The following is a 24,413-nucleotide window of genomic DNA, read 5'->3' as shown; positions in this document are numbered from 1 at the left end:
ACAGCCCTTTCGGGGAAGAAGTTTTTCCCAATATCCAACCCAAACCTGCCCTGGCGCAGCTTGAGGCCGTTCCCTCTCGTCCCATCGCTTGTTCCTGGGGAGCAGAGACCGACCCCCCCGGCTCCAGCCTCCTTTCAGGCCGTTGCAGAGAGCGATGAGGGCTCCCCTCAGCCTCCTCTTCTCCAGGCTGAGCCCCCCCAGCCCCCCCAGCCGCTCCTCCCCAGCCTTGTGCTCCAGCCCCTGCCCCAGCCTCGCTGCCCTAAACAGCAACTGGGAGAAGGCTGCCCCAGAACTGCCTGGGTGCTCGTCTTGCCCGGGGTTTTCATTCTAGAGCTATGAAATGATGGGTGGTAGCCACATCCTAGCAAAGGCTCTGTGTTGTCCCTTTGCTTGTGAAACAGCTGCATCTCACTTCCTCTATCAGAGCTGTGTTCCATTATTGAACAGGTATTTCTTTCTATCAATTTTTCTTTTTTGTTATATTAAGAAAGGCATAGAACCAATGCACTGTGTACCTTATGAAGTGTTAAAATACAAGTTGTCTTTGTAGCGCTCGCAACATTCCCAGTGGGGCCCGTTACTTGAATTAGGTTTTTTAAAGTAAAAATCAAAAAAACCCCTATAGACAAACAAGCGTTGAACTGAAGTTTGATAAGTAATCATACTTTGTAGGCTACCAGCTGCATAAATAGAATCATAGAATCGTTAAGGTTGGAAAAGACCCTTAAGATCATTGAGTCGAACCATTAACCTGTCACTGCCAGTCCACCACTAAACCATGTCCCCAAGCACCACGTCTACCCGTCTTTTAAATACCTCCAGGGATGGAGACTCAACCCCTGCCCTGGGCAGCCTGGGCCAATGCTTGACCACCCTTTTGGTGAAGAAGTTTTTCCTAATATCCAACCTAAATCTGCCCTGGTGCAGCTTGAGGCCGTTTCCTCTCGTCCTAAATGAGCAATGCTTTGAGATCCAAATGCATTTTAAAATGGTTTTTTGCTTCGTTTTAGGGAGCGGGCAGTCAACACATCTCAGTCTGGGACGCTTCAACTTACCGTGGGCAACCTGAAGCCGGAGGAGACCTACACCTTCCGAGTGGTGGCATACAACGAGTGGGGACCGGGAGAGAGCTCGCAGCCCGTCAAGGTCGCCACGCAGCCGGAGCGTGAGTGTGCGCAGGCTCGGGGTCTTGGCGAGGGTGGCAGCAAGGGCTGTAGCCGTGAACTGCAGCCCTGCGGTTCTCGTGGTGCGTTGCTTTAAGGTTTTCTCCTTTTAGAAAATATGACCTAGTCCTTACGCACGGTGAAGAAAACCTTTCCTCAATTTGTAATATTTCTTGCAGAGCATCTGGCTGCTCCACAGCAGCATATTGCTAGTTTTTATCATGATTTTGATGATCAAACATCCCGTTTTCTATTATGTGACAGCATAAAGGATATCAAAAGCTATGCTATGGTACATAAGGAGTTGTTTTTTTACCAGGAAACGTGGTAAACTTACTGAAGGATACAAAAACTTTCCGCTGGAGTAAACGCTTTGGCTTATTGGTGTTTAAAAGCAAATATTTTCTATTAGTTAATGCTTAGCAGTAAGCTTGTTTTATAAATCTTTGGAGCAGGTGGGAACCTTTCAGCAGACGCTTTTTCTGTAGGTCTCATTTTATCGTATTTGCGCACGTCTGGTCTCAAGAAAGAAGAGAAATTTCTTCTGGTTGAGTTTGTCCTTTTGCAGTTTTTTCTCGCTTGGAAGGTCCAAGAAGGGCTGTTGCAGAGAGAGAATTGAAACATTATTTGAGCCTTTCCGTGGCAAAATTAATCCTTCAGAAGAATTGGCCGTACCAAGGGGATTGTATCTAGTTCTTAGGACAGAGATGGGTGCTGTGGCTCGTGCCGATGGGCACTGGACTGCTTTGGTGACCCGTAGGGGTGATGGTGGGATGCTGGGCTGCTTTTATGCTCCGTCAGTAAGCCGCGGCCAGAATACGTTCATCCTCTGTAATAAGGTGGAAAATCTAACGCTTAACACAAGCACAGAAACTGTTTTACATCGTCACACCTTGCCACGTACAGAAATTTCACCGAAAGGCAATATTTGTCTGAAAACCCCTCGTTGTGTGAAGATAGCAGCTGGGCTGGAAACCCCTGAAATGTGTTTTCTTGATTCATTGCCGGAGGTGACTGGGAGCTGGGAGCAGGTAGAGGAGGTGGGAATGGCTCTCCACGGGGGGTGGAGGAGAAGAAGAGCTTGGAAGCAAATCCTGTGATAAGGCGAGCCTCCGGAGATGGCTTTAGGTGGCTTTTGAACTGTTGGGTTCCTTTTACAGCTAAGCTGAGCCCCAGGAAAGGTGTCTATGAGGGCCAGGGAGAGCATGGGCGACGTCCCCTGACCAGGCGAGGGATGTTGTGAACAAGGGAAGAAGGGACCGTTCAACTTACCCTTATTCTGTGATTTGGTGTCTATAGCTTTGTTTATCACAAAACCTGAATTTTCCTCCCTGTCATCACTTCCCAGCCCCCTGAGACTGGTGATGTTAGTGAAATATCACCCGAGACGTGGAGCTTTCTGGTTTTTCTGGATGGCCTTGCGTTTCAGATGCATCTGCAATTCCTGCTCGGAGATTGCACTGCTGCTTATTGCCCTTATTTGCAGTTAGGCAACTGCCATGGGCAAACAAAAGCAAGGTTGTGTCCTAGCCCTTTGTGGGGAAGTAAGTCTTGAGAGTCAGTTTATGAATTTGAGCCTTTGGAAAGTAAGGGATTAATAAGTAACCATCGGCATCATTTATCTATTAGTAATTTATCTCTGCTTGGACACATGCACAAATGCACATATAGACATTTCGGTATATGTTTGTGGTTTATATATGTATTTTTATATATATATTTACAGAAGAAAAATAACATTTTAATTGGGAAAATGCCTTCCTCCTTGCAAAGCCCCAGTGAAAAGCGGGCGCCGCTACCCCCTGCTGTTACCATCTGAAGCTGCCACGGCGCGGAGTTCCCGGCTCTGTTTAATGCTCAGCGTAGACATTCGGAATCTCTTTCCTATTTAATAACTTCAAGATTTCTCTAAAGTGTCAAGTTGGAGCGTGGAGAAAATATTGCTTTCCATTTTTCTTTGCGCTTTTTACTGTTGACCAAATTATCTTATCATTTCGAAACAACTCTCTCTGGTCCTGAGAGGCAGTCAGCCTCTATGTGGCTGTCTTTTAGAACACGCTGTAACTATTGTACAATAAATTACATGGCTGCACATAAATTGAATTTCCACATTATTTGAAAATATCAGACGTATTATGCAATCTGGCATTGTTAAAGAAGAAAAAGCTGATGAAAAAGGACATCTGAAATTCATGTCTGTCAGTGCCTGTTTCTAAAAGCGCACATATTTGCTCAGTAATCAGTTTAAAAGATCAACAGAACAAGTTCTAGCTTTTTGAAATAATCATCCAGAATATATGGGCTGGATTTATATGAAGGTTTTTTTGTCCCCAGATTAACACACACTCCCTCCATCTTCCTTTTTTTTAGTAAACTACAACCCCTTTTTCTCTGCCTTGATGGTATATAATTTCACTACAGTATTATCAGTCCGGATTTAAATCCCTGCCTGCTTAAGCCATGTCTAATCTTTTCATACCACATGTGGAGACTTTGTGAGTTATTATTTTGGCTCCTCAAGATGCTGTTAAAGCAGCTTGGTAGTAGAGAATAAAGGCAGGCGTCTATTCTCGCAAGGAGGATTGCAATTGTCCATCCAAGCTTTGAAAGCAGTTCCCTGCTGTGGGACCAGCTCACTTCTTTTCACAGGGCCTTATGAATTAAAACCAGTTTCCTAATAAATCTATGTCTCCGTGATGTGCGTATTAGTTGGTGAAAGAGAAGATGAATAGGAAGGCATGTTGGTGTGCCCCAAAGAAACTTGACGGCATCGCTCCAGCCTCATAAAGTCGCCTCTTATCATCTCCCTTCCAGTGAAATCAATTTAGCGTGCGCTGACATCTCAACTTCTACCCGAGCATCTTTAAGGGCTTTATAACGAATAATTAATTACTGTATCCTTCTGAGGTAGGGGAGTATTATTATACCTACTTAAGAGAAGCCCAGCTGTGTCCCCATATGTCTGCCCCTTCCCGCGCCACGCTGCGAGGAGCAAATCTCCGACCCCCCGCGGTTGCCCCCGCGGTGGGGAGCAGCCGGGAGGAGCCGCGCTCCCCACCCCGATGTCCTGAAAATGGAAATTCTGAAACAGAAACGTAGAGATTTGGGGTGGATTTATGCAGCGCGTGGGGCATTTTGCAGCAGCTAGAGGGGGATCTTACTCGCATAGGAGACTTGGGTAACTTTGGTCACCGAGATCCACGCCTGCCTAGGTACTTTTGTAATTATTTTCAGTTCCCATTAGAGGCTGGTGCATCGAACCTCAGAAATCGGCCCCTTTGCTATTTCAGAATTTCATTTTTTCTGATTATGGTGGGGAAGCATTTCCTACCATTTTTTTTCTTTCTAATCACTGGCTGGCTGCACCTGAATTTTCTTGCTAAGACAACTAGCAGCAAAAACTACCGTCAATACTGCATTAAAGCAATTGCACCAGAAGCTATTAAAGCTTTTGGATTTGGTGGTGGCTTTTTTTTTTTTTTTTGCTACAAGTTTTTCAGTGGAGACAATATTCTTTGAAATTATTCCACGGGAAATGTTAAAAAGACACAGACAAAATTTCAGCTGCAATCTCTTTTAACGTACATTTCTTATACAAGTGTCAAAACCGCATAGAAAATTAAAAGGCCATTAAAATTAATGCAAGGAGATTTCGCATGAAAAAGCAAGGGAAGGCAGGGATGTCTTTAAAGCCCACACAGATGACAATTTTATCAAGCCATAATCAGTTCCATGTATGTTGATCTGCGCAAGTTAAGCTTGCAGAATAAACACGTGCTGGAGTAATTGAATTTTCCGAAGGCTTGTATCAGGCCCATCCAGTTTAGATGCCAATACGGAGACGGTGCCAGATCGTCACCTCTCAGGGCTGGTGAGGGTCCCGAGCAGGGCCAGCCCCTGCCGTTGTCAGATGCTGAGTATTTCAGAGGGCGTTAGTGCCTCCCTTGCTCCCTACTCAGCTATTTTGGGTACCAGTTTCAGTCACAGTGATGATAAGGTCACTATAAATGATGCTAAATGACCTCGTGATAGTCAGGGTCTCACTGAAATGAGAGCCCTGGGATGAATTTGGGCAGGCGCTGCAGCTTATCCATTAAACCTCCCACCAAGGTGGGCTTGATCAGCTTTTTGGGAACAGGGAGATGAGAATCACCCTTCTCCAGTGCAAAATGGCCATGGATCTGGGTGCAGAAAAAGCTGAGCTCGTGTTTAAGAAGTTGGGAGGGCTGGAGCCAAGGCTCTGTGGGCTTTGGGCAGATCGTTGAAGCCTCTTGGTTTCTCCATCCCTGGAATATAAGTGAGCAACGCTGGCGAAAGGTTGGACCAGATGATCTTCCGAGGTCCCTTCCAAACTGGGCTATTTATTGAGTCTATGACTTTTCCTCTCTCCTTCCTCATGCCCAGGTACAGGTCTATCCGTGCTGCTTAAACGATATCCTTTGCGGCAGGAATTGCCCTTTCCATCATGTACTGATGGAACAAAAGTGAATAATTTTTAAGAGACCTGCGGCTAGTCCCATCCAACGAGGGAGCCATGGGCTCTGTCGGGAGCCTTCTCTGCTGCCGCCCGTCCCGCATCAGCTGTCACAGTGATGGACTGAGGACGTGGTGCTCCTGCTCTCCATCCATCAGTTTACGACGACATTGCATAGATTATTTTAAAGGGAAAAAAGTCTCGGTCTGAGTCTGCACCCTCACCCTGCCGAATTTTTCATGTACAAAAAGATCCCTGGAATAACGAATGGCTACTTTGGTTTTGGACAGTGTCCATTTTGCAAGGTGCAGGGGTATTTATATATTTTATATATTTATCCATATATGAAAGAGCTGGGGCAGGCAGAAACGTAAGCATCTCCGGTGTAGTGCCTTGGTGGTGAATTTTTCTTATTTTTGATGAAGGGGTGAAGCAGTACTGAAAAATGTGTTCTGTGGAGTCATTAATATCCTCCTCATTTGTGTGTATTCTTCCATAATGGCTCGGTAAAATACACCCTGGGGTAACTTTATGCCATTCTTGCATGGTTCTTTAATTTTATGAGTAATTTATGTGAAGCATTGGCGGGGGGTGGGGGGAGGTTTTCAATTGCTTTAAATTTTAATGACACATATCTTCCTTTCTAAAAGTTGGGCGGACCTAAAGGGAAAGATGGTTGACGTCCATTTTTCTGTCTGTCTTTGATTCCTGCTTTTGGCTTCCCATCTGCTTTTTTTCCCCTGGGCTTTTAGGGTTTTTTTGTCTTTTTCTTGAGAGAGAAGAGTTGCTTCAGTCTCAGCTCTTGGGAGGTGCTTCCCTTTGCAGAAGGTCGCTGCAGGAGCAGGATGAGGCCTCGCTTTAGCCTGGTCATTAGGACACTGGTGTGGTCGCCAGTACGGGTCCAGGTAATGCGTCTGCCCTGGTCCTGGTATCCTTAGTGCTCTCTTGTGCAATGGAAAATACGAATTCAGATCCCCTGGGCACATCTGTGGTAGGAATTTTGTCTTTTGTTTCCTGCGGTTTTGGTTTTACACCAGGTTTAATTTCAAGGAAAGTAGGAATTTATTTTCTTTTGTGGGGAATCTGAACCGTTTTCCCACGGCGAGCGATCTGCCCGCTCCCGTTGCCAGCTCCCGCGCTCCCCGGCCACCTCTGCCGCGTCGGGGCCGGGTCCGTACGTGCCACGGGGGCAATCAGGCCAGCTTTTGCTTTTTAGATACATTTAAACTTCAGTCAGGGCTGGTTAATAGAGGCTGTTAGCATTGATAATTGAGATTAAAGATCACCTCATGCTGTTTTATTCTTCAGACTCTGGCTAGCGTTAGTGCCATGGCCTTTTTTTTTTCTTTTTGATTTCTTTCTCTCTATTTCCCATTGAATTTGTAGTTTCTCTTGTGGAACGAAATGCAGTACTTTAAGCCAGATTCAGTGACTCCATCTGCACTTACCTGCTGAATATGTGGTTCCCTGTGCATGATGGGGAGGCTGATTAAGACTTTTGTAAAGGCCATCTACAACAAGGAGGGATTAAATACGGGAAAAATGAAAATTTATATGGTACTGCTTCCTAGAGAGTTTTGAAAAAAGTTGCAAAGGAGAGGAAAATATTCTGCACATCTTTCTTGAAGCTTAGATTGATTCTCACCTCCCATTTAAGCAGGGAAAAAAGTGACCAGGTGATCGTGTGGTCAGCTCGTCCAGTATTTCTGTAAAACCACCACGATCAGATCCTTAACGATATTTACTCAGTTGAAAAATTTCCATTTTTCTGAGACATCTTCATTTCTGCGGTGCTGCCCCACCGCCGTCTTGCCCCAGCTCTCCCTCTCCTGCGCCGACGTGCCACTGAAGCTGTCAAGGGACTTGATGAGATACTTATTTTAATTCTGACCGATCGATAGCGCGAACTCCAGAGGCTCTGTGGAGTTGACGTTTCCAGCTGGCTTGCGCAACGACACTGAGCAAGGTGTTTCATTCCTGGATATCGTCATCCCTTTGTTTCTAAAATGGGCACAATGGTGAAGGCATGTTGGAATCTCGGTCCTTTGAAGACGTCACGCAAGCCCTTCTTTTCTGTGAGTTAGGAGGGCAGATTCAGCTTCTTAATAGTGGGAGAATTTGTTACCACCTTGGTAGACTAAGAGTTAAAGCGAAAAACAAATGAAACCCAGAAAGTAAAATTGTTCATTTTCAAATTGTCTTGGGTTCAATTTAAAGAACCACAAATTGCTTGCTGTTCGTCATTCATCTTAATTAACTGAAATAATGCAGTCAAAATCTTTTCTTTTGGGGGTTTTCTTCTGTTGATTTTTTTTTTTTCCTGACCAGCTCTTCTGCCTCCTTTGAAAAGTGTCAGTCTCATTAGAAAGTTGCATTGCTATATGAAATACTGTAATTAAAACTGAATTCAAATGACTTTGCATCCCCTTTATGAGACCTTCTTAAGTCTTGGTGTCCTCAGTTGCACAGAGGAAGAAACCCAGTAGACGAGGACTGCATTTTATATCAGATGTATACACTGAATCCTTGCTACTGCAGTCGTGAGTAGGTATCTCCGTGGCTTCACGCTTAGGGCAGAATTGCTGGAAGATTCAACGCGTGGCACATCAGTGCCGGTCTCAAGCATTATTTTCCTGCTAATTACTGAGGTTGTCGCTATGCCAGAAAGACTTTCTCTTCTGAGACATGTACCCATCTTTTCTTATCTTCTGGAAAAGAAAATTTTATAGAATCATAGGATCGTTAAGGTTGGAAAAGACCCTTAAGATCATCGAGTCCAACCGTTAACCTATCACTGCCAAGCCCACCACTAAACCATGTCCCTAAGCACCACGTCTCCCCGGGTTTTAAATACCCCCAGGGATGGAGACTCAACCCCTGCCCTGGGCAGCCTGGGCCAGGGCCTGACAGCCCTTTTGGTGAAGAATTTTTTCCTAATATCCAACCCAAACCTGCCCTGGCGCAGCTTGAGGCCGTTCCCTCTCGTCCTGTCACTTAAAACCCCTTTTGCTTGAGTAAGGTTTGAAAATACCCCCGACCCTCATGATTCCTGAGCGGTTTTGAGATGTTCGTTCAGAGGTCTCTCAAAGTCCTAGCATCAGCTACCGCATCCTTGGTGAGAGTAATAACAGGAGCAGTAAAAGCAGTTGTGTTTTATTTCCTCGAATTCCAGAGGCGTTGGCCTGAGTGACATTCTGAGAACGATCCGGTCCTGTTTCCCACTATAAACGCCCTGCTCAGCCATAGCCCTCGCTCTCGGCACGGTCTTGATGCCTCCATTCCATGGCTGCACACAGGGGAAACCTCCTCCTCCTCCCATCTGCTGAGCCTTGGCCAGTCTGATGGACATCCCAGCTGCACATCCCGCTGCGGAGGCCACCTTTTCCCTGCTGAGGGGTCTTACGGATATTTCCCAGGGATTTTAAATAGTGTTACATTAAATTTTTTTTCCTATTGTTTTTAACAGATCTTCTTCTCACAATAGTCTCTGCCCATTTTTCATGAACTTAAGATTTACTTGTGAAAGAATAGCGACAGCATTTTTTTTATTAAAAACATCTCTCTTTGTGCTTCTTCTTTAAAAGTATTTTGTGTTTTTCATCGGACTCTTTAAATATAGGTTGAGGGTAGCAAGCATAGGGTGAGGACTACAGGTTTGGGGTTCACAGCAAATTACGATGATGGAATCTCTTGTGTGTTGAAGCACAGTGAAAACAGTTCTTGATTAATGAATCAATATATTTCATTGTCATCCAGCATGTAAAACTTGTGAAAAGCATACACTAATATCAGTGAAAGTAATTTGAAAATTATTAGGAAAAGAAATATTTCGGTTTGAAAATGTCATTACTGGATGTTTCAGCATTATGGAATTGTTTTGCTTCTTTTTTCTTGCTAAGCAAGAATTGTCACTGTTTTTTCCAAATGTTTTGATGTCTGTGAAGACCATGTTTACCAGAAATAATCTGCTTCAGTGAAAATATTCCAAACGCTCTAAATGAGAAGAGGGATTTTTTCATTTCTGAGGTTTGTCTGCAGCACACCCTCCTGCCTTTTAGTGCTTCCTGGAGGTGGTTGATATGAAGAATTCAGTGCTTGTCACGTAATCATTTCTTTTTATAAATAATAAGTGTCGCTGGCTAGAAGTACGTTGTAATTCTGCTCCAGGTTTGCCGAGAGGCAAAGGCACCATTATGCCAAGTAAAATACTTTGCTTTGACTGACTTGCCGAAAAGGAGCAGAAAATTAAAGCCACTTTTATCTGAAAAAAGAAAAATGCAGAAGAGATGAGCATATCCTAATCAACTATGCAAATCAAGGCATTGCACCATTTGCATGAAATCTCCATATTTATGGAGATGCAAACAGTAATGCAGAGGCACAGTGGCCCTGCCTGGATCCCCCTCAACCAGGAGTGGTGTAGGACGGACAGACCGCCCTTGGCACCCCTCGCCAAGGCAGGATTTCCCCTGCGTGCAGAGAAGATGGCAGCTCAGGGGCATGGGTAAGCACTGGGAGGGAGTTGTGACGGTGATGAAGATGTCACCTTACCAGTAGGAAATACTTTGCAGCAGGAAGCTCTTTTGCACTAAGGTCCGTTTCCTTCTTTCTTACGTCCCTCAAGGGAACATCTTGATGCCGCAGTCATAGAATCATGGAATCATTAAGGTTGGAAAAGACCCTTAAGATCATCGAGTCCAACCGTTAACCCAGCACTGCCAAGTCCACCATGTCCTCGAGCGCCACGTCTACCCGGCTTTTAAATACCTCCAGGGATGGAGACTCAACCACTTCCCCGGGCAGCCTGGGCCAGTGTCTGACAGCCCTTTTTAGTGAAGTTTTTCCTAATACCCAACCCAAACCTGCCCTGGCGCAGCTTGAGGCCGTTCCCTCTCGTCCCATCGCTTGTTCCTGGGGAGCAGAGACCGACCCCCCCGGCTCCAGCCTCCTTTCAGGCCGTTGCAGAGAGCGAGGAGGGCTCCCCTCAGCCTCCTCTTCTCCAGGCTGAGCCCCCCCAGCTCCCCCAGCTGCTCCTCCCCAGCCTTGTGCTCCAGCCCCTGCCCCAGCCTCGCTGCCCTGCTCTGGCCACGCTCCAGCCCCTCCATGGCCGCCTTGGGGTGCGGGGCCCAGCGCTGAGCACAGCATTCGAGGGGCGGCCTCACCAGTGCCCAGCGCAGGGGCACCATCCCCCTCCCTGGTCCTGCTGGCCACACTATTCTTGATGCAAGCCAGGATGCCATTGGCCCTCTTGGCAATGAGCTGGCAATGAAATAAACTTCACCGAGCTCGATCTGGCACTGGGAAGAGACCTGCTCAGTGCTTCCCACTGATTCAACACCACCAAATTTTACTGAATGGTGGTACAAAGCTCTTCTCAAACCTTATGATCAGAAACAAAGCCATCTCTATAGAGAGACAGGTTTTATTTGTAGGACAGCCGTGTCTAGAGACCTAAATTACGATCGAGGCCATTTATGCTGTGATTTCTACCAATTTAACGGAGGGACTAGACCTGAGACAGAAGACAGACTCTTGAACGTCTGCAGTTGAGCAACGGATGCACTCCAGCCTACTGTTCCTGGGAAGTGCCGAATCATTGAAACAATTCAGGTAGGTTCATTGACCCCTTCTATATCAGTTGTCTCTGTGGGATATCTGAGCCCATCACTTTGTCACAGAGGTGTTGGATTAACCATCCCGCTCGGCTCCCATCAGGGACCTGCCTTACGGGGGGTTAGGAGGGTACGAGGTGCTCAGCCGTACCCGCTCTGGTCCTCTGCAGGAGCAGAAGCGCAGCACCATGAGAGGGAGAAGGTCGAAGAGAAGATGTCCTGTAAAACAGGCTGCTGCCGAGCATTTCTAAAATAGCTTTGGATGTAGGAATTGAAATTCTGTCTCAGTTCCGTTTGACTTGCATTTATCTTTGTTTTATCTGGACCTTTCTTCCTACCCTAGAAATCTTGCAATATAAATAGGAAAGATAAAGAATGGGTAGGAGATATATTATTATGCCATTTTATGGGAAGGAAATTGAAGCATAAAAGCATTAAATTATTTATCCAAGCTCCCTCTGGAAGTGTGAGCCAGAGCCAGGATTGCCGTAACCTATCTTTCTGTGCAGTTTCTCAAAATAAAAGGTTGAATTTCTGTCCCTGTTGAAGTCAATAGGAGTTGCTTTTTAGTTCTGCGGATGCTATCATTTCACGTAAGTGCATAGCAGGGCCTCCAGCCGTTGCAAATGCTCTTCCATTCAGAAAGGTTTTCCTTCCATTTTTCAGACCTCAAACAAATGCAGGGCGTGTTTGGACACCCAGAAGCAGATGGATTTTGTAACAAAAGCATGTTTTCGATAAGAATTTATCTTGCTGACTGCAAACTGTTTCTTCCTTGATGACGTTATTTTAGCGTTGGTGTTTGCACCCCATGTTTGCTTTCAAATAGCTTATTGACATTAGCGAAATCTTAATAAATTTTGATTCACCGAGAGATTTTTCTCCCCGGTGCAAACAGTTACAATAGACTACTTCTTCCTCCATCCACAGTCTTGGGGCTTTCCTGCCACAAATACAGCCCATCAGTATCTTGTAATAATAATAATAGGAGGAAACCATTTAAAATATTGCTCTCTTTCTGAGCTTAGTAGCAGGGCTAACAGGTTGGTTACAGCGGTTCAATTCCTAGAACTGCACGCTGCTACGTGATACGCAGTGATATATGCTGAAATGTTTGAAAGTCGGGCAAAATAAGCACGGGAGTGGAAATGCTGGGTACTGACGATGCTTTTTAAAGTTTCTTTATTATAATTTCTTTATTATGAGCCTGTATAGGTGTTGAGCTGCTTCTGCTGCCACTCTTTTACTCATTTCTGGCCAAGGACTTATTTGGCAAGAATAGACTAGACTATTTCAGTTGGAAGGGACCTACAGCAATCATCTGGTCCAGCTGCTAGTCCCTGACCACTTCAGGGCTGACTGAAAGTTAAAGCATGTTGTGAAGGGCATTGTGCAAATGCCTCTTAAACACTGCCAGGCTTGGGGCATCGACCACCTGTCTAGGACGCCCGTTTCAGGGTTTGACCGCCCTCTCGGTAAAGAAATCATAGAATCATGGAATCGTCAAGGTTGGAAAAGACCCTTAAGATCATCGAGTCCAGCCATCAGCCTATCACTGCCAAGTCCATCTATACCATCTCTTCAAGCACCGTATCTATCTGTTCTTTAAATACCTCTAGGGATGGAGACTCAACCACTTCCCTGGGCAGCCTGGGCCAGGGCCTGACAGCCCTCTCGGTGAAGAAGTTTTTCCTAATATCCAACCTAAACCTGCCCTGGCGCAGCTTGAGGCCGTTTCCTCTCGTCCTGTCACTCCTTACTAGGGAGAAGAGACCGACCCCCCCGGCTCCAGCCTCCTTTCAGGCCGTTGTAGAGAGCAAAAAGGTCACCCCTCAGCCTCCTCTTCTCCAGACTAAACAACCCCAGCTCCCTCAGCCGTTCCTCATAAGACTTGTGCTCTAGACCCTTCACCAACTTCGTTGCCCTGCTCTGGCCACGCTCCAGCACCTCGATGTCCTTCTTGGAGTGAGGGGCCCAAAACTGAGCACAGCATTCGAGGGGCGGCCTCACCAGTGCCCAGCGCAGGGGCACCATCACCTCCCTGCTCCTGCTGGCCACACCGTTCCTGATACAGGCCAGGATGCCATTGGCCCTCTTGGCCACCTGGGCACCCTGCTGGCTCGTGTCCAGCGGCTGTCGACCAGCACCCCCAGGCCCTTTCCTGCCGGGCAGCTCCCAGCCGCTCCTCCCCACGCCTGCAGCGGTGCCTGGGGTTGCTGTGCCCCCAGGGCAGGACCCGGCCCTGAGCCTTGCTGCCCCTCACCCCGTGGCCTGGGCCATCGACCCGGCCTGGCCAGGGCCCTCTGCAGGGCCTCCCTGCCCCCCAGCAGATCGACACTTCCACCCAGCTTGGTGTCATCTGCAAACTGACTGAGGGTGCCCTCGATCCCCTCATCCAGATCATCGATGAAGATGTTGAACAGGACTGGCCCCAGTACTAAGCCCTGGGGAACACCACTCCCTAATGCTTCCTAATGTCCAGTCTAAACCTCTCCGGCACAGCTTTGAGCCATTAGGACACCCATGTGTCCTATCACTGGATACCAGGATAAGAAGCTAACCCCACGCTCCCTCCTGCCTCTTGGTCCAGACTTTCTAGAATTTGTGTTGTAGCATTGTGCCCCACTGGCACATTCGGGGCCTCTGGCGATGCGCAGGTCCCCTGAGCTCCCCGTCCTCCCCCGGAGCCCCTGCCCCTCCGCAGCAGGAGGGGGGAGGAGGACGCGTTTCCAAACCTCCTCTTGTAAAGGCAGCTCCAAGGAGGCACTTTCCCTTCGCTGCAGCGTTCGGAGCTGAGCCGCCTCCATCGCATTGCTTGGTGGCACCATCCCTGGTCCCGTGTTCCTTAGCAAATCGAAGAATATTAGGTTCACGCATCCATCTGTGGTGCGCAGCTGGGCACCACGTGAAGAGTTAAAGGGCAAACTAATGAAAAGCAGAAGACTCTGTGGAAATATAAATGACAGCTACTTCTAAGAGCTGACTCCAACGCCGGCTCTTGCGGATAGCACCGGAGGCGGCCGGGGCAGTCCTGCCAAACAACTGTCATGTCTTCAGAGCGTGTCCAGCGCGGTGAAGCAGGTTTCACTGTGTTAATAATTATACTGCCTGCAGGCTCTCTGAAGTTGCATCTTTTTGTGCAGCATGGAACCAGATTTTAATGAAATATCGTTAAAGCTGTTAACTACAGAGAAAGAAGGGGGGGGAAAAATCAAAGGCACAATCAAAGCATGCACTCTATTATCAATAACTGCAAGTGGCTTCATAAATGTTTTATGTTTGAAATGTTTTCAGTGCAGATCAGCACAGAACCAGCTGTTTAAACAAAAAGTGAAATGTAATAACAAGAACATTTTAATCATTGCATCTCATTATAGCGAAGAATGAATCACTAGGAAAAATGTTTTAAAAAAGCAGCTTTCGTGATGGAGACGGCTAGCCTGACACAGAGCTGGAGACCAAGGAAGCCTAACGCAGAATTAAGAGGCTTATTCCTTTAAAAAAACTGAGTTGGGATAAGTGGTTTTGTTTTCCTTATAAAAGCATGGTGGTGGAACGGTCTCTCTCCTGGGAAGGTTTAATGCAAAGGTTTAATGCTCTCTTCTACCTGAAAGGATTCAGAGCATGAATGCCTTGAATGGCGCACTTGGTGCAGGAGCATCATGGCCATTAGGCGGGAGGTTGGCCTGGACTATAGGCAGCAAAAGTCAAGACCCCTGGGACCAGAAGAAGAGAGAAAACAAGTAGGACCATGATCCTTTCACCTCAGATTTGGGCATTCAACTTCAAGGTGGTCTTTAGGACTCTGCTTGCTTGTCCAACGGCTGCCGTGCATAATTCTGCATCGATACCTCTTAGAGCCTGAGGCTGGAGCCCATCAATAGCTCTGAAAGAAGGTCAGTGTCTTGTGATAGAGCTTAAGGCACCGGTCTTGGGGTAACTAACTCTTTACATGCCGGAGCTGTGCTCGTGGAGTTCAGGTGCTCCTCTCCCGGGTCTCCAGTGGGGCTTCGGTATGAGCTGGGTTCCCACCGGCTCGGGCAGGGTGGCCCAGGGTGCAGAAGGCAGAGCTTCAGAAACTTATAAAAACGTCAGGTTTGGGAGAGCTATTTAGCATGTTCAGGCAGTTGCCAAGCAATTTTTGACGTAGTTGCCTACATTCCTATTTTAGGCACTTGTATCTTTCTTGTATCTTATTAACCATTATTATCAAAAGTTTAAGTGAACAATAGCAAAGAGGAAATCTCTGTGCGAGAGCAGTGAAGGCTCATGAGAGTAGAAATTGTGTTCCTGTGGGTTTCGAGGAGCAGCTGGCTACACGGACGTCTGGTTTTATGCAAGTGAAAATGGATGGGGTCAATAGCAGAGTCTCTCAATAAAGAAATTATAGGACCAAGAGGAGAGGGCCTCAAGCTGCGCCAGGGCAGGTTTAGGTTGGATATTAGGAAAAATTTCTTCACCGAAAGGGTTGTCAGGCCCTGGACCAGGCTGCCCAGGGCAGTCCCCATCCCTGGAGGTATTTAGAAGACAGGTGGATGTGGTGCTTAGGGACATGGTTTAGTGGTGGGCTTGGCAGTGCTGGGTTAACGGTTGGACTCGATGATCTCAAAGGTCTTTTCCAACCTAAACGATTCCATGATTCTATAAATGCTTTCAATGGCATGCAGAGATGCCAGCCCTTTCTGCTCCTACAATGAATCAAACTTTGCAGGGTTACTCGAGGTTTAAAAGCCCTCATACCCTACAAGTGGCCAAGTCTTCCCAGCAGCTATTGCCCACTTCAAGCTGTGAAGCCCTCCTGATAAGCTCCTCTGGGTCTGCTGACCCCAAAGTCAAGCTGCATTGACTCAACTTGTACTCTGGAGGTATGAATTGAAAGGTTGGACCAGATGATCCTTGAGGTCCCTTCCAACCTGGTATTCTATGATTCTATGAATCTGAGCGGTGTTTCTCTTGCCAGAGGCTCCCAGCTTGCCCTGTGGTGCATCAGCAGCCAGGACAGGACACATGTGCAGCGCTCCTGCTCTGTAAGATGGAGGGAGGGAATGAGTTATGGACGTTCTCTGGAGGCACTTCACCTATTGCCAACTGCACATGACCTCTTTGGGTTTATATGGACTGCTGGCAGGAGGTTAGCTCCAAAAAGAGCCCATAGTCTGTAAGATTTGAGAACTGCTGGAAGATTAAACGCAACACATACCATTTACGTAGAGGACAGCCCTCTTTGCCGGGGCCAGCTCAGATGAGAAACCCAACAGTACTGCTCTGCAATGAATATGGTAGGAACACCGGTACTTCTGCAAGAATATACACCTAAAATCAAGGTGTATGTCAGGTGCCTATGGTAGACGTCATCTTTCAGCCCCAGGAACATTGGCTTTTGGGGCAGTGTGAGGCGAATTCTTAGAGCACAGCGTGGATTCACCCCAGTAATACAAGATTAGCCACACCGACAGCTAACATTAGCAATAACAGAAAGGCAGTTAATGCATATTTCTAAAATCAGCATTGGGAAAAACAAAAAAGCAAAAAGTAAAGCATTCGACCATTTCTGGCTTTGGGCCTGATTGCCTTTACGGCTACTGAATAGGAGTAATTCCACCAAATAACCCCAAAACTGGCAGTTGCGAGAGCAGCGTCAAACTCTTTGCAAGCAGTTGTTGTAGCTTGTATTTATGAAACAGTCTGAGGCGCTGAACCGATCTTTTATGAGAGCGGAAGGGCGTTCTCAGAGGAACGGCGGTTTTGGGAATATAGCGAAGCATTATGTGGAGCCCATGGTAAAAGAAAACGCATCAGTCAGCTGCCTGCCCTCTTTCGTTTATCCTTTTTTTCTTAGAGAAAGGATGCTGTTCGTTGTAAAAGACCGCCTTTAGAAGAAACATGATTTAATGTCTTGTTTTAATGGAATGTAAAGCAGTTCTAGGGCCTCTCTGCTGTTTAGAAAAAAAGAATTTAGGAAAAGATTTGAAACTTAATGCCAATTTTCACCAGCTTATTATTTGACAGAAGGGATCAGGAGAGATTATTAAACGCTTAGCGTGTGCTGAAAATACTGAGACCTTAAGCACATTAGTGTGGCTGTCAGAAATATTGCAATAGAATGAAAAGGAAAGCTGGGCGAAGGAAATAAAAATATTTTAAGTATATCTACGTCGCATCTAAACCTGGAATTACTTGTGATCAAAGGCTATCTGTGTTTTGTTGATGACGGTTCTGGGCGCTTTCTCCGATGGCCGGCTCTGCCATCCCTGTTTGACGGATCCGGGGAGCGCGGGGTCGGGCTGCTCGGCTGTCGCTGCTCGCCGCACGCTTACAGATTTAAAGAGAGCTGTTAGCGTGAAACTGCCTCGTAATGGGGATGGAACTTTGCGGAAAGCCTCTTCTAGGGCTGTAATTCTGTTATCTGCCGGTCGCACAATAGCTTGTGAGTTTGTTTTATGCCACAGCACACTCCCTATTGAAAGTAAAAAGGTACTATTTGGTGCGGAAGATTTTCTGAAATAACCTCCTGCTTGACCTTTACGTTTTTGCCACAATTCTAATTCTTTTTTTTTTTTTTTTTTTTTTTTCCTGCCAATTTTGCTGGAGTTCGAGATGAAGGCACAGATAAGCTCGAGAGCGCCTCGTCTCCAAACATCAGTTGTCGCCGGGGTTAGGTCCAGCAGAGACCTGCGGGGAGTGATTTTCTGGTACTGCTGGTAGCTCTAGGAGTTTATTAAAAGCTTTTTTTTTGGTTTTAATAAGCGATTTAAGCTGCCATCCAAAAGCGTGATGGAGTTGATGTGTGATAATTTTGCATTCAGAGTGAAACCGGAGCATTTGAAGGTAGTCTGTATAACAAAAGGTGACCCAGAATGGTTTCCTTACCAATGATAAGGGATTGTTTTGTGTCGCCATTCGAAGAGGACTTGTGTGCTTCTTCACCCACCAGCGGGATCTGGCGTCAAGGCAATCTAAATTTTGCATTTCAAATGATCTCTACTTAAGGCTAAAACCTTAAGGCAAACCTCTGTATTTTCAGAGCTGATCGAACCAGATACTAGCTGCAAGGATGGGATATTTTAACGCTTTTATTGTCGTTATTTGGTTTATAAGATGAGCTTGTAATGAGCCCTGTAATTTCTCTAAATGCTGGGCACTTTACAAACACAGGAATATTATTTAAGAGCAGAACTGGGACTACGCGTTAATATTGGAGCTTATACTACCGAGGCCTAAATTTTAAGGGCAAATTAGGGTTTGCAGATGATGAGAGGTCTCCGGTCCAGCCCGTGCTCAAAGCGGATCAGCTCCGAGATCAGCCCAGGGCTTTATGTGAAGAGCTGTGTGATGTCTTCTGACCAAATCCATCGCCTTGCTCCGTGCTACCAGGTTCCTGTGACTTTGCAGGAGCAGTTTCATGCCACTGCTAAACGGGGGAACACCAGCCTAAAGGCCAGCCTTTGTGGGCTCCCTCGTTCGTTAGAGCGTGCCGAGGACCGCCCTTCGTGCTTCATCTCAGCCGTCATCTGTGGTCCCTCAGGCAGCTAAAATAGAGCAAGTAACGTGTAAAGGAGATTAAACAAATAGCATAAACAGGTACATGTGCCCGATATGTGCAGATGGTGTAAGTAGAAGCTAGGAGAGGAATGTTGAAGGCTAATTGCTTGCTAAAAGAAACCAGAGTCTGCTGTGGCGCACCAAATCAATTTATAATTTAATAGCAGCAAGCTGGTACATACAGAGCTGGGACAGAAACCCGCACGACGAAGCGGTGCCTCACATGAAAGCAACTCTAAGCTCGCAGTTAGTGTGTTTATGAGATGACTTTGGTTGTGTGGGGCTGTGCGTCGGTGTTTGCCGGCGGGTTTTTCTAATGGCTCCTCTAATGGCAGGCCTTAGCTTGAACTGGCCTTGGATGATCAGATTTGCGTGTCTCTGGTTTCCTGCTACCGCAAGGTAAATGCATCTCTTGCGTGCGTTAGGTATTTGTGCAAATTATTTCCCAGAAATTCAATTTGAAGATGAAGTCCATCCTCTGAGCCAGAGGCACAGAGATGTAGCCTAGATGGAACAACCCTTTTTGGTATTTCATGTATTCACGCTGCTAAATCTGCAACAGCCCTTCCGCAGTGTATTTTCCATGGGTTTATCATCCCTTTTGTTATTTTGTTTGGAGTTTCTGAGGCGTACGGTGCTGAAGAAGTGCTGTTATCGGCATCCCCCGGAGATGCGCCCTGGTCGTGCCGCATGTTGAGGGCCAGGCTGCAGTGGTGGGCGATGCTGGAACGGGGCTTTCACGCTGTCCTTTCCTATCTGTGCAGTGCAAGTTCCCGGGCCGGTGGAAAACCTGCGGGCTGTGTCTACCTCACCTACCTCGATTCTCGTCTCCTGGGATCCCCCTGCCTATGCAAATGGCCCCGTTCAAGGCTACAGGCTCTTCTGTACGGAGACGGCGACTGGAAGAGAGCAGGTGAGTGGTCCCTGTGGAAAGGAGATACTCGGTGTAGGCATCTGCGGGTCTTTAGAGCACTGTAACGGCTCAAAGCGAGAGGTTTTACAGATTAATCCTCCAGGTTAGGTAAATGTTGCACAGACCGGTGATAAAAGAGCAAATCAAGCGAAAGAAATGTTCACCAGTATAAAATGGGTTCAGGAGGTCGAAGAGGCAGCCTATTATATATTAATCATTCCTCAGCTTTACGCTGAAATTTCAGACTAACGCCAAAGAGCATTCAAAGACCTTTTAGACTCCCCCTTTACATTGTGCAAAACCATCAACACATTAATGGCAGTTTCTACGTGCGATCTTTGCAGAATATATATTTTTAGTTGCTTCTTGTAACTCCTTTCAAGTAGGAGGGTAAAATAGTACGAATCCAGGCTAGAAATGATGCATTTTCTCTCCAGACTGACAGATGCTCATAGTAAAAATTGGTGTCGATGCTGTGCAGTTAATTGCACTCATAACTCTGCCGTGAGCACGTGCTTTCGAGTGGCAAACGAGCAACCGTGCTTTCTGCAGGCTGCAAACTGCTCAGATGCTTCCCGCTGGCCGCTTAATAACCGATATTTGATAGGAATGCAGCCGTAGCGATGGAGATGAGCTCTGTGGGTAGAGTATGGCCTGAATAGGTTTTTAGTAGAGACTAGTGCAGGGAAGAAAGTGGAGATATCTTTTTTTTTCCTGACTTGGTAGCACATGATAATCACAGGCATCAGCAGTCTTGTGGCAGGTGCTTCAGTAGCCTTATGGGAACTTCTATACCGTCCCCGTTTTTTCTGTGCTTTCTTTATTTTACTTCCTTTTTTTCTCCAAAATTCCCCTTTGCCTCTTTGTCTTTATTTTCTTCTTTTCCTATCACCTACCTGTGGAGTGGCAGCAACTGGTTTAACCAAAAAAAAAAAAACCAACCCCTTTTCTCCTGCGCCCTGAGTAACTAAACACAACTCCGAGGCGCTGAAATCCCCTCCATCCTGAAGCTGCGGGCGAGCGCCAAGAAGCGAGCTGTACCAAGCCACTCTGTTACAAATTGCCTTTTATATCAACTTAAATAAGGATTTAGCTCTACTTCTCAAAGAGCGAAAAGCTCGCCTCTAATCCGGTCGTCCCTCGGCATGGCCGTGGCGCTGGCTGTCACGTTTCCCCTTGGTTTATCGTCTCTGTGTGCTAGAACGTGGAGGTGGACGGGCTCTCCTACCGGCTGGAGGGGCTGAAGAAGTTCACCGAGTACACCCTGCGCTTCCTCGCCTACAACCGCTACGGCCCCGGCGTCTCCACCGAGGATGTGACGGTCACCACGCTTTCGGATGGTGAGTGGGGATGGAGGGGTCCCGGGGTGGGCAGGTTGCGTCTTGTCGGTTGCAATCATCAGGCTTTTTCTTCTGCCACCGGATTTTGGAAGAGGTAGCAATGAAGCGAGGAGGTTATTGAACGTGCAGGACAGAAATCGGGTTGAGTACCTGCCTGCAGCGGTACCCTCTGAGCTGGTGTTCATCTCCAAGGATAATTGGTTCATTATTCCTATGTCTAGCGATAAGGATAGTCTACTTCTCTCTATTTTCTCTTGAAGTTAGGCACAGGTGTATCCTTTCAGCTTTTCAACAGACATGATTTTATTACAGCTGCATTTGGAGAGCCAACTGCTTGGGTTTGCCTTGTGCTTTAAACACGGGGGTAGCAAATGTGCCAGGGCTTCAGTCTCTGCTCATCGCAGCATCCTTCCCCGAGGTCGTGCCGTGCTCCTGTGGCTCGCAGGTTCCGAGAGAGAAACAGGATTTTATTTTGTATTCGGAAGCGCTTAGTTGTGTCTGATACCACAAAACTTAGGCACGCCTGACTCCTCTTGAAGTCACTGAGCCTGATCCCCACACCTGGCTAAAACAGAAATAACTTTCTTGGAGTCATTGTGCTACAAAAGTGTAAAAACCATAAAAATGAAGGAAAAATTCTTGCAGTGGGGTTGGGGAGAGTTCATAAAGCAGAAGCCAGACCAGAGACAGGCTCCAAAGGCCTCGGGGATGTGCCAGCTCCTGACTGAGCCCGACAGCCAGAGGGGCTTTTTCCATACCAATGTTTTATTAAAAGATGGCATAAGAGGTGTCAACTAAGCTTTTAGAGTCAGATTTATAAACAGTTAATTTTCCTTCTGATAAAAATTTGGACAAATTCTTTTTCGCTCATGCTAATAAAGCAAGGTATGGGAGTTGGGGTGCCCCGGCCTGGGTTTGGATCGCTAATTTAAGGTCATTTTCTTGGGAAAAAATGTTTGACTTTTACATGAGAGTATAGTATCAGGGAGTAGGCAAGAACTATGTTGCCGTGGGCTTCAGCTGGGTATGCTAAACTTGCTGGGCTTTTCTCCCCTCAGAAGCGTAGCAGATAAGTGGCATGCACCTCAGTCGCGTAAAAATTTCACTGTTCTTCCTTTCCATGCTGTAGATTGATGCTAGAGAAAAAAAAAAATTGAATGGAGAACCAGGGTGACTGAGATTTATCCTTTTATATGTACAAATATTTACCTAATTTTATGACAAAGTTGATAACTCTCCCTTGCTATTCTACCCAAACCAGCTGAAAATTTGTATGAGGTGAAGAACAGGAATTTTTTGTCTGTCTGATAACCCAGTTGCTTCTGAATGCTACACCTGATCAATTAAAATATCGATTTCTGGGCAGCATTAGTAGAAGCTGTGTAGATCCTGGAGCAAATCAGGAGAGGGGGTATCGTGCACTGGAGATGCTCTCGTATTTGTTTTAGTGGATCTGCAGCACGGGGTGCTTCTGCAGGTGTCCCTGGGTCACACGGGGGTTGGTGACATCCCCTACGGAAGCGATGCTCCTGTCTCGCGTCCGCCCGCTCCCGGCGGAGTCGCTGCCCCCCTGAATTACCCTGTGCTCTGCAGGTCCCCCCCAGATCTCCTTGACCTCTGGAGAAGCAGCGGTGGAGAAAGCGTGGTCTGAAAGGGGGGGCTTCAGCCGAGCGGGGAGGCCGTGGGAGTCGGGAGGAGCAGTGCTTTCATTTTAAAAAGGCTGAGCCAGTCTGCCTTAAGTTTAATTCAGAAATAAATAGGCGCCTCGATGAAGGGCACTGGAGGAGAGCTGTTGGGAGCCTCCAAAACAGACCCCTCGAAGAGCGACGTGGAGGGCACCGGGGGTGCGGGGAACCCCAAGAGAGGGAGCTGATGAACTCCAGCATGTTTTAATCTGCTTTATTCCATGCTGCATCTTAGGTGGGATTCATCCGCGAGACCCCCGGCTCGGTTGGCACTGTGATTTTACGTTTGACACCTCTGCAATATTTTTTCAAGTGCTACTTATGCCTACCCAGTAAATTCAGTTTTCCCTTGTAATACAGGCTGGATCTTAGCAGAATAAATTACTTCACACTTATAATTATAAAAACAAAAGGAAAACAAGTGAAAATGAATATTTTGCATAATGTATGCAGATTTAATTCACACTGTGAAGTGTAGAACTGCGGCCCTGTACTCCACTTTGGTTTTAAATGTCACCGTAAGTGAGGAAGGGAAAGATTGTTATTCATGAGTCTGAAAATTAGCCTCTGCAAGTGTTTCAGATGCTTCACCTGTCTGCGAACAAAAATCATTGCTAACGAGAAGGTTTGCATGAGACTATTCCAGAAAACAGGAGTGTGCTTAGGTGCCCTTGTTTCGGGAATCTGGAAAAAGATGGTATTTATTTTTTGTCTTTATTTAAGCAAAAGGCTGCTCTGCAAAGAAGTCAGTTGGCTGCAGCCTTCCCAGCCTTCCTCTGTGTTTTTGGAGCAAGCGTAAAAGAAGAAAATATCCCTTTAGGATGTCTTTTCATCCTCCTTACTCGGGTCTGGGAAACCACTTCGGTTACTTGCACGAAGAAGAGCAGCCAAAGGGCCGCCGCGAGAGCCTGGTTTGGCCGAGCCTGGGTGAAGGTGGTGTGGGTCCTACCTGTGCCGCCGCTCGGGAGGAAAGGAAGGAACGGAGAAAGCAAGTCTGCAGCACAAAAACTGTCTGCAATTTCTTCTTTTATGGTACCACGCAGAGACCTTTCCCAGGGTTAAGGTCCTTTCTGCTAGAAGGACGCACAATAAAACAGCAAGAAATAACTCCTGCACGGGCAAGCTAACAGCCTACGGAGGGGAGAGACAAAGATATTTAATCCGTCCTGGTTTATAGGTGTGAGATAAAGGAAGGAGAAAGCCTGTAGTTGCCCGTCTACACATCTGGGTTTTGGGCAGGCTTTGTTCCGGCGTCCCCTGCCACCACCCTCCCCACGGAGGAGAGCAGCTCCTCCACCTGCCCCGCTATATTTTTGGATTGCAACCCATCCTCCAACTTCAGTTGAGATTTGGCAGCTTCATCCATCCGGGACCACCGCTGGCCACCTTTCCCGGCCCCTGCCCGGTGCTTTTGCCACCGGACAAAACCATAATGAGGAGCACCTTGCTTGTCACAACCAGCTCCCTTCGGTCTTTGCTTCATGTCATCTTCACATCTCGGTTCATGCAGTCTCTGGCAGTTTATTTTCGCATCGGTAGCCAAACCCAGAGGGCAGCCCCCGGGCAAGGAGCCGGGATGCTCTCAAAGGGCAGCAACTCCCGTGCTGCTTTTCTGAAAGCTGGTTTGAAACAGAAGTAAATGTCAAAAATGGGCAAAAAGTCCTGGAGACTGGTCTGTCTTTCC

The 24,413-nt window shown here is 46.9% G+C and overlaps 1 protein-coding gene across 1 annotated transcript in view; it reads left to right on the top strand.

Moving 5' to 3' along the window:
• Positions 1-24,413, top strand: part of DCC (DCC netrin 1 receptor) — a gene marked incomplete at both ends in the record, with an annotated part of 597,951 nt that overhangs the window by 421,942 nt on the left and 151,596 nt on the right. The window contains 3 exons of the mRNA XM_082336600.1: positions 1,011-1,165; positions 19,556-19,704; positions 20,906-21,044. Of these exons, the coding sequence (XP_082192726.1) occupies positions 1,011-1,165; positions 19,556-19,704; positions 20,906-21,044 (443 nt within the window). The remainder of the gene's footprint in view (positions 1-1,010; positions 1,166-19,555; positions 19,705-20,905; positions 21,045-24,413) is intronic.

The sequence above is a fragment of the Platalea leucorodia genome (genome assembly GCF_965183815.1).
Source record: "Platalea leucorodia genome assembly, chromosome: Z".
Taxonomy (NCBI): domain Eukaryota; kingdom Metazoa; phylum Chordata; class Aves; order Pelecaniformes; family Threskiornithidae; genus Platalea; species Platalea leucorodia.
Note: the sequence above shows the minus strand (reverse complement) of the source record. Positions and strands in the feature narration are given on the sequence as shown.